Here is a 12,962-nt window from a genome sequence, read left to right on the forward strand (position 1 = left end):
TATATATATATATATATATATATATATATATATATATATATGTGTGTGTGTAAAATGCTAAGATAAGCTGAAACCTAACCCATTAAAATATATTCTTTATTACAAAAGTGAATTGCTATATGACTGCACAAAACAGGTCACTTCCTAACTTCAATCAGCAATAAAAAATACTTTCATTTTCCATTTTTCATGGGAGAAATATTGTAAATAAACATGGGAGGGAGCCTGTAATTTGTAACATAATGACACACAAGCAGATCTGGAAAGGTGAGAATGAAATCAAGGGAAAGGGGTCAAAAAGTGAAGGAACAAAGGGTCATAGAACTGATAAGAATTACCAGATACAAGGATAAGGATCAGCCCAGCAGAAACATGCCTTTGCCTTTTAGCTGTTTAGTTAACAGTGTTTTCTTCAATAAATAAATCCCAGTTCTCTGAGGTTACTTCAGGTCCCGTTTGGGATTTTCAGGATCACTAGGTTTAGTTTTTGTTTTGTTTTTATTTCCATCCGGAGTCAGATTTAGAGATAAAACATCAGCACATGTGGAACAGCGAGAGGAAAGACTAAAAGTCAACCATTACGTCACTATGTTTGACTTTTTACTGAAGCATTAAGAGATATGTTAGTGGAACTGAGTCCTATTAAAAACAGAAAGTGATTATTTCCAAAGTTTGCTGCTGTTGCCTGGCAACCTAACTGGGAACTAATGGTAATTATATTTTACATTAAATATCACTGCAGATTACATGATTTACTTGTTTACTACTAATAAATGACATCAAAGTTGGAATAAACTGCCTCATATTGGGAGTGTATCTTCATTTTCATATCAACTTTATTCTTATAAATGCTTTAAAGACTGAATAAAATAAAACAAATCAACTAAAAACAGTTAGTGTAACAGCTTAGTGTCTGGAAGACAGAAAACTTAGTTAAAAACTCATAGGACTGAATAACTTTTATTTTTGATCCTGATTCAATGCAAAGAGCTCTTTAAACCGATGAGATTGAATCCAAAATTAAGAAGGTTGAAAGTCTCTCCGATGTCTCAATAAGAGGAAGCAGATATAATAAGCTTCATCTGGTACATGGTCAACTTTGTTGACAGTTTTTCTTTCAACTTTATGATTGTAATTGGTCAACTGATGCAAACTTCCCCCGTTCTATATGAGCAAAAAAAAAAAAAAAAAAGACTCAATGATATCCTGACCTCAAAAGGAGAACTGAACATTGTTGCAAGCTTTGTTTACTTTCTGGTTTGGAGTTCTGACCCGTGAACCTCTGATTCATTTTAAAGTTCTAGGGGCCCTGGAGTTCTGTTCAACACTTTAAAAAGAAAAATAAACAACAGTGATTTGCTGAGTTCTGCTACTTTACTCCCTTCGGGATCCACTTTCAGGTCAGAGCTGCTGAAATCTGGATCACAGTGACTGGAATCGTGTCCGCCGCTCGCATCAAAAAAGGCACTTCCTAATATGGAGAGGACAAACACGCAGCTCATCTCAGGCCCCGTTGTTTTGCAATCTCCGGTGATATCATGCGCAGACATGAGCGGACACACCTCTCAGTGTTCTCAAACAGAAGAAGGGAGAAAAAAAAAACACTTGAGTTATGCATGGGAATTTATCTGCGACACTCATCAACACGTCTAGGAGCCGGGTGGAGAGCTGTCCTCTCGGGTCTCATCTGTCAGGCCCTTATCATAGTGGTACTTCGGTAAAACATTTCAGACGTTCCTCGCCATCAACTATCAGCTCTGGCATTTCCATATTCCGGCAGAAGATGAGATTTATACTTGTTCGACTTGGAATGGTGGGAAAACCAAAAGCTAGTACAGTTACCTTCCCAGAAAAGAGAAAAGAAAAACAAAATACAGCTTCATTCATGGTTGAAAAGCTGAATCAAAGCACGGCTCGGCTGCACTGAACGCAGGTACCATTCGCCACCCTGACCCCCAACGGCGTTGTGTCACGCCGCAGCTGTGTCAAATCAGGTTTGCTCTCTGCGTGGTGCCAAAACCAGAAGAATGTCTCCAGGTTTTTGGGGGCGGAACCCAGCGTGCAAGATGTCTCCCTCTATTGAAGTTGGACTTTCGGACGTCACGCTCATTTCACTGGGCTTCAGGAGGAGACGGCACTGGCTTGGAAGCGCTGCTGCACGACACGCCGACTCAAAGAAACCGAACGTTTAACCACACACACACACAAACCTCATCACTGTGCTTTCACTGAAAAGTAATCGTTTTAGCTAGAGCTGTAGTGCTACATTAAAGGCCTAGCATTTCAAGAAGGAATGCATATCGCCCGCCGCCTTTCATGCTAGAGATTTAAACTAAAATCACCCTATGACGGGAAGGGATTGAGTTATAGCCATTTTGGTAAAACCTTATACATGATGTTATGGATAATCTGACTCTGCTTAGAGAATGTGTTGAGGAGGACTCTCGGCTACTACCACGCCGAATTTCAGCTCGATATCTGCAAATCCGGCTGAGCTGTCGCCATTTTTGTGTTGGCTAAGTTTGATAAGCTGTTGCAGCCATCTTGGATTGGGCTGACTCCAAAAGTTAATGAGTTGTAGCTGTAGATCTTTTGATTACTTCCTAGAGGTTTTGATAAAATCCATCCACTGTTTCGTGAGATATTTTGCTAACAGACAGAGTCGACTCCAAAAGTTAAGGGCAAAGTGTAATCAGTTTAGAACTCAGATTAAGTGTTGAGGATGACTCTCAGCCACTGCCACATCCAGTTTTCATACAGCCACTTTTGCATTGGCTCAAACCGCTTAGCTGTGGCGGCCATCTTGAATAAGTTAACGTGCTGTAGATGCGCATCCAGTCATTGCTCTCTGAAGGTTTCATTAAAATCCGGCCAGTGGCTCCTGAGATATTTTGCCAACAGACGTGCAATTTAATATATATATATATATATATATATATATATATATATATATATATATATATATATATATATATATATATATATATATTTAAGCAACGTTTAACCCCAATGCTCTTGTCCCAACAGGTCCTACTTTTAAATAACTTTGACATTTTATCAAACAGACTTAAAGTTTGCAGAGAAGGTGCAGTCCTCACTGCGGCTCGGTGGGTGTGCCGTTAAACACATGGCTGACACTAACAGTGAACGGTGAAGGCACTTCTACTCACTCAGACAGGACCGTGCCCATGCACAGCTCGCCACAAATGAGGTTTTGCGCTTTAAAAAGTCAACTTATTTCGACAAGTTTCTAAAAAAAAAAAAAAAACGTAGGCGCGAAGTAAGTGCGGAAATGAAGAGCCGGGGGCACCGCGCTCTCGAGTCGTCTCGTGACGCAGGTGCTTTATTTCCACGGCACGCACTCACCTTTGCCTCGTGGGAGCCCGGTTCGGTTCGTCGGGGAGTGGCGGAGCGGCGGAGCCTGAGTGACTTCGGTGCGCGTCGGTCCTGTTTCCAAGAACTCAACTGAGCGGAACTCAAACTTCCGCATATAAGCCAACCCTCATCCCGCGGCGGGTAGGAGGGTTTACAGCCGCCGCGGAGAGCAGAGTAAACACACACACACACACACACACGCAGCTGCTTGTCTTCAGGGTGGGACGGTGAAGGTGAGTCGGCCCTACCTGGAGACAAAATGTTAAAGGACGCACAAAACCTACAAAAAAAAAAAAACAAAAAAACCCCACTGAGCTCATAAAACACACTCTTCTGTTTACAAATTGACAAACAACATAACATTTAAATGGTGCCCAAAATTCCAACAACAAATTTGTAATAATCTAAGCTATGGGGGGGGGGGGAAATGCCTTCATTTCGATAAATGACATGTATAGGAAGTCATTATGGTCACCTGTCTGGCACTCCCCAGGCTGCCAAATTGATGTCAGGCAGACAAAAAAAGTGCAGACTGAAAAGTGAGCCTCAAACAAGCGGTCGCTGTGAAAACTAAAAATCAGGTCCTTCGAATTCTTTAACCCTGACCGGCACAGGACTCCGATGGTCACCCACGTGCATTTTTATATGTTTCTACCGTGTTTTATGCAGGCGATATGACAAGTTAAAAACACCTTTCACTTCTCAGTTTTGAGGAGAATATTTTGAGCTAAAATATAATAGAGGTTTATGGGGGCTTGGGTGTCCACTCTCTGTATACTGGGGCAATTTGAGTGGAAACTTTAAGTCCTATAGCCGCGACTGACACTGGGTGAAAGAATGAACTTTTTTAAAAAGTTAGAGAGTAACAAGAGTTTTGTTAAATATTTTATACCGTGGAAAAAATCCATATCCACTTTGTTATAATGTGGAATATTTAGTAGCCTGGAAATTTCACAACTGGGCTTACTGCACAGGTGCCATCCACACTGAGAGCAACCCATTCTTTTACAAATGTTTGTAGAAGCAGCAGAACACCTGAATTCAATGATTTTGATGGGTGAGTGAATACTTTTGGCAATATAGTGTATATTTGTTAGAATGATGTGTTAAAGTAACTTCCCTTATACTGTATAGTTCCTGTAATGTTGCCTTGATGCAGTTTTGCGTTAACCCAGATTTCAGTGGCATAATGTTGGCACGCCCTCTGGTGGTCAGAAGTTAGAAAACACGTCTGTTTCACAGTCTGCAGGCTGGATTCAAACATTGTACTATTTGATGCTATACTATTCATAATCTTGAGCTTGGAAGTCTGAACTTACATGCCAATCTTATCTCTGATTGTTTTTTTTTTATTCTGGCTTGAGATTGCCCTAAATTTATATTTCAGGCAAAGAAATGCGTTGATGCTGACAACATGCTGCTAATAGTTTGTCATTTGGTTCGCTACTAAAAAAAAAGGATGTTTTGTGGCAGCAGGGTGGAAATACTTGCAAATTTTGGTTTGTCCCTTTTTAGTTTTGCAGGATTTTCTTTTGTAAATCTCATGATTTGCCTGACCTGTTCTGTGGATTGTTTGCAGCCCCGTGAAGTCAGATGCTTTTAAATGTTCACATGTTCCTGCACTGGTCAGCTGGACTCTCACTGTGGCGTGTCAATATAAGGCTACAAACTGACCTGAAGCCCAGCAGCTACATCCTCCTGTGCAGAGTTACTGAATCACTGGAGTGTAGGAGTCACTCATGTGAGGAAGCATTACATACCTTTAGATTATTTATACATCCGTGGATACATCCTGGAATAAATGTTGGAAGAGGATTTTTTAATGCATATTTTTGGATTCAGAAGATCAGTGTTACTGATAGACAGCTTCTGCTTATGGCTCAAATGGTCAAATATGTTGGATGTCATTTTCTTCTCTTTCAGATCAAATCTGGGCACTTTTTCACTTATGTAAAAGAGTAGAAGTTAGATATAGATGCAGGGAAAGAAAATTAAGAAATTAATCATAAAAGTCAGTTGTACCCTTTCTTATGAAGTCTAATCCAAATGCAAATGATTATTTATTCATTTATAAGCTTTATTCTCACAGTGAATACATCCAAAAGGAATATAAAGAATATATCAGCAGTTACTGCCAAGACGGTTTTGTTCCAGAGAACACAAAAACACTGAACGTTAGAATAAATAGTTCTGATATCAGTATGTATCGTAACAGATGAAAATACATGTCAGTGTGTTTAGTGCCTGTAACTTAAAGCTGAAATACATTTTTACACACATTTAGCTTTATTTTTAAAATGTGAAACATGACAGTCAAGTTGTCTTTTTATAACAATAATAATAATAAAAGTAGCTGTACAATTGTTCTTGTCTCTTGAAGCCTTTGGATCAACATAACTGAGAACATATAACTGTGGTAGTGACTATGCATTTCAGTGCATAATGTTAGCAAATCACAAAAAATGATTAATGATTATTAATACAGCTTCTCAAAACCCTTATAAACATAAAGTATATATAAGTATACACAGGACTCCTGCATGGAATAGTGACTTTAGTTATAAAATAAACTAATAAAGTGACACCACCCCCTTTTCTAACAAAAAGTAAATTTTCAAAATCATACATATTGATACAATTGATCTGGCATTTTATACACTGTTCCTAACAAAGAATAGATCCATGGCTTTAGCATATAAGTTTTTAATTCATTGTATCAAAGGTTAAGTTGTTTCTCTAATTAGCTTGATTAGTTTGTTAGCATTTATGTGTTAGTACACAAACATTTTATTTCAATGAGCTACGTGTGAAAAGTGTGATTAAAGGTTTTGACACCTAACGATGATAAGGTCAGCATCTTTTGAACAAAAAAAAAGCTTCTTTACTCTGCTGCGGGTTAGTAAACTTCCAGTCAAACTTACAATATATAGTTTACATATATAGGCAAACATATTCAACATTTACCATCTTCAATGCTGCAAAGGGAAAAAAACATTGACTGACAGTATTAATTGTGCAATTAAGGTGATGTAAATAGATCAGCTGTTCTTTTTCTGTGGATTTTGTTAACCCTCATGCAGTGGGCCTTCCTTTGAGCTGGGTCTGGCCACTCCAGCAGAAAGAACACCTGAAATAGTTTCCACAGTTTCTGACAAGGTATGAACCTCTTATTCTCTACAGTCTTTTTTTAACTGTATCTGTTGTGTCTTTGTTTCTTCGTGTTTTAACACTTCTTCATCTTCCAACTGCGCCCCTCACCTTTGCTCCCAGGACTATCCTACACGCCAAGAGCGTTACTTTGTGGACAAGCTGCAGCGACATATTGTGAACGTATGCATTCAGTGACTTCTGCTCAACTGTGAGCCTAATAAAACATTACATGGATATTATTGAAGACCCCCCCAGGCCTTTAATGTGATCAAATGTGCATTCAAGTGAATCAAAATGAATAAATAAAATGAGCAGCTACCTCACCTGTTCCTTGCTTTGACTTCCTTTTTCTTATATCTTTTTAGTTAATGAATAATTCTCTGTTTCCTTTAGAGCTTCAAAGGAGTAACTCAGCTTTAGACAGTGGCTCTGATCGATGGGATCCAGCTCCACATCACTGCAAACCAGCTGCAAAAAGTTAAGAAAACAGCTTTATTTCAAACCGTCTAATTGTCCTGTATAATAATATTACAAGAGGCTGATTATTCATTTATTTCTCACTGGAAGCAAAAACAGTTGAGACTGCTTTTTATCTAATACAAACACACTCAGCAAATCTTAAATTGATTATTTATCAGTGAAGGGACTTGTTATTCCCCATTTGAACTTGAGCGGCTCTCTGATCTGTTTCAAAGTCGCAGCCTCATAAAATAAAATAAAAAAGGATTGTAGCCTGTGTGGACGTGACACAATCTTTGATGGTTGCCTTCTTACTCACTGTGTCCGCTGTGGACATGGAGGAAACTCTGTGAAACTGTGTTTTGGACACCGATGACTGCCTGCTCAGCGTGGAGTGGCCGATGGAGGACTTGCTGTGCGACACTGATATACAGTCCCTCCTGGGGGGGTGGCCCAGGAAGTGAAGACAGGGCACCTTTTCTGCCAGGGTGTCCCTGTCGAAATGTTACACTCATTCACCAAACATTCAAAATTCTTTTGAAAATGTCATGGTGGGTGGAAAAGGAGGTGAACCCAGAACGCAGACTCGTCATTCAAAAAGGAAACTAATTTATTAAAACAAAAGCTGACGTGGCAGCAAAAACTAAACATAACAAAATCCAGAAACAAGGTAGGAACAATACAACCAAGACACGACCGGGCAAACACTAACAGAACAACGAACCAGCAAGTGAATGGAGGAGATGACCGGGTTTTAAACAGCAGAGGTGGGCACAGGTGAGTGAAAATCATGAGAGCAGGTGGAGATGGGCGTGGCAGGAAGACAAGAAATAAACTGAGGAGAAGTGAATGATGACAGAACACAAGAGGCAGAAACAATACAAGGACAAAACATGAAAACAATAACCCAAAATGCAAAATAAAGCTCAAAGAAAAAACAACAAAACCCAAATCCTGACAGAAATCGTAACTCTACAGTTGGCTCCACACACCTGTATTTGGAGTGAATGATGGCGTAGATAAACGGGTTGTAGATGGCTGACGCCTTTGCTATCACAGCAGGGACAGCTTTGGAGTACGGATTGAGAATACTTGCATATCTGAAAAAGCAAAGCATTTTAACAGATGTAAAACGCATAAAAGTCCATTACCTGTTCTAAATTGTGTAGGATAGCATTTCATTATTTCAGAATATTCCACAGGAGGTGGATAATGGTGTCATTATAATGACTGAGGTGAATCACATAATGTAAGCCATAACCCGCCAAACTAAATCTCCATATCTACTGATGTCTGACCATTCAGAAATACGTTTTTTTTTTTTATGAAGAGTGGATCTAAAATGTGCCATATATTTACCCAGCCCAGGCGATGAGGGTGACGCATGCATAGGGTGACCAGGAAAGCACAAACACAATGATGACCACAAAGGCGACCTTTGCCAGCTTCCACTCAGTCTTAATAGACTGCTGTTGGATCAGGGTGGACTTCCTCACCTGAGAGCCCAGCTGGTCCACATCTCTGTTTGCGCACAGAGGGGGAACAAGAGGTGATGCTGTGTAACACTAACTGACAAAAAGAGACGGTTAAATGGCTCTATATGTGACAGGATTAACCCAAATGTCTTGGGTTCATGCTGTCTGCAATTAAAAACAAGCTTCAAGCAACTGTCTTTCGTCAAGTTTTTCTGATTAGGAGTTTAGTTATTCTTGCAAAGGATGAACTGTCAGGGAAGTATTTTGAGATTTGAATTCAAGCTGCGTATACGGTGCTTACCTGTTTGCCTGACGAATAGCCAGGAACATCCACAAGTAACAGTAGGATATGATGCCCAGAGGGATGAAAAAAACAAAGCAGCACAGCATCAGAGTGTAGCTTTTATTAGCTGGGGTGGATGTCACGTAGTCCCACGTGCATGAGGTCATCAGACCCTCTGGTATATAGGAACCTTACAAAGAAGTTCAACAAGAAGGATGCATAAAAGGTTTAAAGGTACGGTTTAAAATGGTACAGATGGGCTTATTCGGTGACTTACTCCACCCCAAAAGTGGTGCCAAGCTCCAGGCAAATGAATACAGCCAAACCAGGGCAATGATGAGACAAGTGCGTCTCACAGACGTCCACCGTATGGACTGCAGGGGTTTGGTGATAACTATGTAACGATCTATAGAGATGGCCAGAAGGTTTATCATTGAGGTGATTCCAAATAAAGCCCCACAGAAAGCATAGATTTTACAGCCTGTGGAATACAAAAAAAAAAAAAAAGAGAAACACATTATTAATTAATTGTTGTTCTATTAGGAAAACTCACAGACAACATCGAAAACAAGGTAGGACCAAATGTTTCTGCTTTTCCTAAAATACAAACATTATAAGTGACTGTAAGAAAAAAAAAAAATACCTGTTTCTCCAAAAATCCACCCTTTGTAAAGCGAGTTAACGAAGAAGATTGGTGACTGTGTTATCGCCATGAGGAAGTCACTGACAGCCAAGTTCATGATGAAGAAGTTCGGAGGAGTTCGAAGTTTCTTGTTGCTGAAACACATTGAGCTCTCAGATCAGACGATTCCCACAAAACAATTTAATGGACTCTTTGCCCTTACTCTCAAGATATTATTGTTCATAAGTTTTTTTTTTTTACAGAACCTCTTCAAAAGGTTTGAACTGTCAAAAGAATTTGATTTAAGAAATAGACACAATTAATTGGCAAATATGCCAAATCATAGGAAAAGTTTTTTAATGTTCACTTGAAATCCATAAATAAAACAGTGTAAAAAAGAAAATCACACTGCTGGGAATCCAAAATCCATCCAAACTTCAAACTAACCTGCTTTAGTTTCCATAATAAATGGTCACCCTGTAAACATGGATAAAACACTAGCACAACTTTTAAATCATTTAATTTTTTTATTTTTATTTGGCATCAGTTTTTGTAATAAGAAGAAGAAGAAGAGAAAAAAAAAAAGGCTAGCAACTCTTCATTGCATGTCAAACATGAATAATAATCTCATTATAAAAGACCTTTAAACAGTGATGCTGTAATGATCAGAACTGAGGACCCGAAATTTCAGTCAGACACAAAGTACAAAATAATAAGTTCTTTATTGAAGTTCGGGGTAAGGAACAGGCAACCACCAGCAAAGGGACAGGAACCTCTGAGGACGGAGAGGAAGGTTAGAGGGTTGTATACTTGGGGGGGGGAGGCCAAAACTGAACAGACAAGAACCACTAACCTTCTTTGCGTTTGTGGAGGATGAGTGGTCCAGGTAGCACAAAGGCTGGCAACCAGTGCCAGCTCCAGGGAGAGACGGAGCTAGGAGCGGGCAGGACAGAGTAAACTAATCTGAGGGTCAGGCAGAGAGCGGTGGTCAGGGCACAGAAAAAGGGTCCAGCACGTTCAGGCAACTTCTAGCAGACAAAATCCAAAGGGCGAGGCAGGAGGCAGAGGTCAGAGGGCAGAAACAGGGTCGTGTCCAGAAAACAGAAGCCAGTGGAGAATCCGACGTGGGCTAGACAAGGCAGGCAAATCCAAGGGGCAGAAAAATGTTCAGAACGTGGTCAGGTCAGGAAGAAATGCTGGATATCTACTCACTCTGAGGCTTTCAAAAATCTGGCACCGTCTGCCTGTTTGAGAGCTGAATATAACTGCTGTTGCACAGGTGGAAAACATGAGCCTGATTGCACTCAGCATGCAGGTGAACCAGATGAGCTTGATGAGAGGTGGGAACTGAGGGAACAAACATAGCAGGCAGACGGGCCAGAAACATGACAGTACCCCCCTCCTAAGGTCCGGCTCCTGACGGACCCTACGGCTGATCAGGATGGAGGCGGTGAAAGTCCCTCAGGAGAGACTTGTCAAGGACAAAACGACCAGGAATCCAGGTCCGCTCCTCTGGTCCATAGCCCTCCCAATCGACCAGGTAATGGACGCCACGTCCCCTTCTCTTGGACCGGAGGATGCGGCGAACGGTGTAGATGGGGTCCCCATCCAGGAACCGAGTGGGCGGGAGGGGTCTGGAGGCAGGCTCAAGACGAGGTGAGGTGTAGGGCTTGACCCGAGACACATGGAATGTTGGGTGAATCCTCATTGAACGGGGCAGCTGTAGGCAGACCGCCACAGGATTCACAACCTTGGAGATGGGGAAGGGACCAATGAAACGAGGTGCCAATTTCCGACTCTCTACCCGTAGGGGGAGATCCTTGGAAGACAACCAGACTTTCTGGCCAACACGGTAGGTGGGTGCTGGGACTCTGTGGCGATTAGCAGATCTGGATTGCACCTCTGACATCTTGATCATGGCCCTTCTGGCTGTCCTCCAGACCCGTTGGCACCTCATAGCGGCAGCGTGAGCAGAGGGGACCTTAGCCTCCCTCTCTTGAATAGTGAACACCGGTGGCTGGAACCCATGAACAATGTAGAAGGGCGAAAGACCAGTGGAACTAGAGGGGAGAGCATTCAAGGCATATTCCACCCATGGTAGGTTGTGTGCCCACCTGGTAGGATCAGTGTCACAAAGGATACGAAGCTTGGTCTCAATCTCCTGGTTAGCCCTCTCGGTCTGCCCATCAGTTTGGGGGTGGAACCCAGATGATAAACTGACGGATATCCCAAGCATGGTGCAGAACTCCTTCCAGAACCGGGAGACGAATTGAGGTCCCCTGTCTGAGACGATGTCAGTGGGGAGCCCATGGAGGCGGAAAACCTCCCGTGCCATGATCTCCCCCATCTCCTTAGCAGAGGGGAGTCTCTTGAGGGGGGCCAGGTGGACCATCTTAGAAAATCTGTCAATGACAGTTAACAAGACAACAAAACCATCGGAACTGGGCAAACCTGTGACGAAGTCCATGGCAATGTGCGACCAAGGGCGTGATGGGATGGGAAGGGGCCGTAGCAACCCTGAGGGTGGGCGACGAGAAGACTTGGCTTGGCAGCATTGATGACAGGCTGTAACAAACTCCTTAACATCCTTGGTCATTGAGCCCCACCAGAATTGGGACTGGACAATTTGTAAGGTCTTGCTAATGCCTGGATGACAGAACAGACGGGATTTATGGCAGAACCGGAGTACCTTGGGGACCAGATGTTCTGGGACAAACAGCCTGTCAGGGGGGCACGAGGCTGGGACCCGGAGATCTCGGGTGGCATCCCTGACCTCCTCCTCCAGTTCCAACATGGTCACAGTCAGTCTCACCGAGTCTGGGAGAATAAACTCCTCTGCACTAGCAGCCCCCAACTCAGAGGATTCATGAATCCTTGATAAGGCATCCGGTTTTATGTTCTTGGTTCCAGGTCTGTAAGAGAGCGCAAAATTAAACCGTCCAAAAAACAGAGCCCACCTTGCTTGTCTGGGGTTGAGTCGTTTTGCTGCCTTCAAGTACTCCAGGTTCTTGTGGTCTGTCCATACTAGAAATGGCTCCTTGGCCCCCTCCAGCCAATGTCTCCATTCCTCCAGGGCCAGCTTGACAGCTAAAAGTTCCCTGTCCCCTACATCATAGTTGCGTTCAGCACTGGATAAAGTCCTAGAAAAGAAGGCACACGGATGAATACGACCATCAGTGGTTCTCTGACTGAGGACAGCACCTACCCCAGTGCTAGAGGCGTCAACCTCTACAATGAACTGTCTTGCAGGGTCAGGGGACCGGAGAACTGGAGCGGAGGTGAACAGGGACTTGAGTCTAGAGAAGGCCTCCTCTGCCTGCTTGCTCCAGGTGAACCAGACCTTGGATGAGGTGACGGCATGAAGAGGAGATGCTACTTGGCTATAATTACGGATGAAACGACGGTAAAAGTTTGCAAATCCAAGAAATCTCTGTAACTGTTTGCGGTCTGTGGGTGTGGGCCATTCGGAGACTGCTGAAATCTTAGCGGGATCCATGATCACCTTGTTAGGGGAGATTATGTAGCCAAGAAAAGAGGTGGTGGTGGTATGGAACTCGCATTTCTCTGCCTTTACAAAAAGATGATTCTGGAGGAGGCG

General features: G+C 42.3%; 2 protein-coding genes across 9 annotated transcripts in view; both read right to left on the bottom strand.

The window, feature by feature from the left end:
• Window positions 1–3,522, bottom strand: part of pdlim5b (PDZ and LIM domain 5b) — a 35,527-nt gene extending 32,005 nt beyond the window's left edge. Inside the window, exon 1 of one of the 3 annotated variants that reach the window (XM_017435754.3) lies at window positions 3,367–3,522. Coding sequence is in view for 2 of the 3 variants with exons in the window: in XM_017435756.3 (XP_017291245.1) it covers window positions 3,171–3,190 (20 nt within the window). In the remaining variant the exon portion in view is untranslated. Of the gene's footprint in view, window positions 1–3,170; window positions 3,207–3,366 lie in introns of those variants that run through there. The other 2 variants (XM_017435756.3, XM_017435753.3) reach the window with 2 other exon arrangements.
• A 1,933-nt stretch (window positions 3,523–5,455) lies between these two features.
• The window catches only part of opn4xa (opsin 4xa), a 17,564-nt gene continuing 10,057 nt past the window's right edge, over window positions 5,456–12,962 (bottom strand). For 3 of the 6 annotated variants that reach the window (XM_037979631.1, XM_037979632.1, XM_037979633.1), the window contains 8 exons: window positions 9,386–9,519; window positions 9,020–9,223; window positions 8,761–8,932; window positions 8,344–8,505; window positions 7,977–8,084; window positions 7,304–7,478; window positions 6,850–6,993; window positions 5,456–6,684 (listed from right to left, as the gene is read on the bottom strand). In XM_037979631.1, the coding sequence (XP_037835559.1) occupies window positions 6,877–6,993; window positions 7,304–7,478; window positions 7,977–8,084; window positions 8,344–8,505; window positions 8,761–8,932; window positions 9,020–9,223; window positions 9,386–9,519 (1,072 nt within the window). In that variant the 3' untranslated portion in view covers window positions 5,456–6,684; window positions 6,850–6,876. Of the gene's footprint in view, window positions 6,685–6,849; window positions 6,994–7,303; window positions 7,479–7,976; window positions 8,085–8,343; window positions 8,506–8,760; window positions 8,933–9,019; window positions 9,224–9,385; window positions 10,494–10,576; window positions 10,842–12,962 lie in introns of those variants that run through there. The other 3 variants (XM_037979635.1, XM_037979634.1, XM_037979636.1) reach the window with 3 other exon arrangements.

Source organism: Kryptolebias marmoratus, linkage group LG14 (assembly GCF_001649575.2).
Source record: "Kryptolebias marmoratus isolate JLee-2015 linkage group LG14, ASM164957v2, whole genome shotgun sequence".
Classification (NCBI taxonomy): domain Eukaryota; kingdom Metazoa; phylum Chordata; class Actinopteri; order Cyprinodontiformes; family Rivulidae; genus Kryptolebias; species Kryptolebias marmoratus.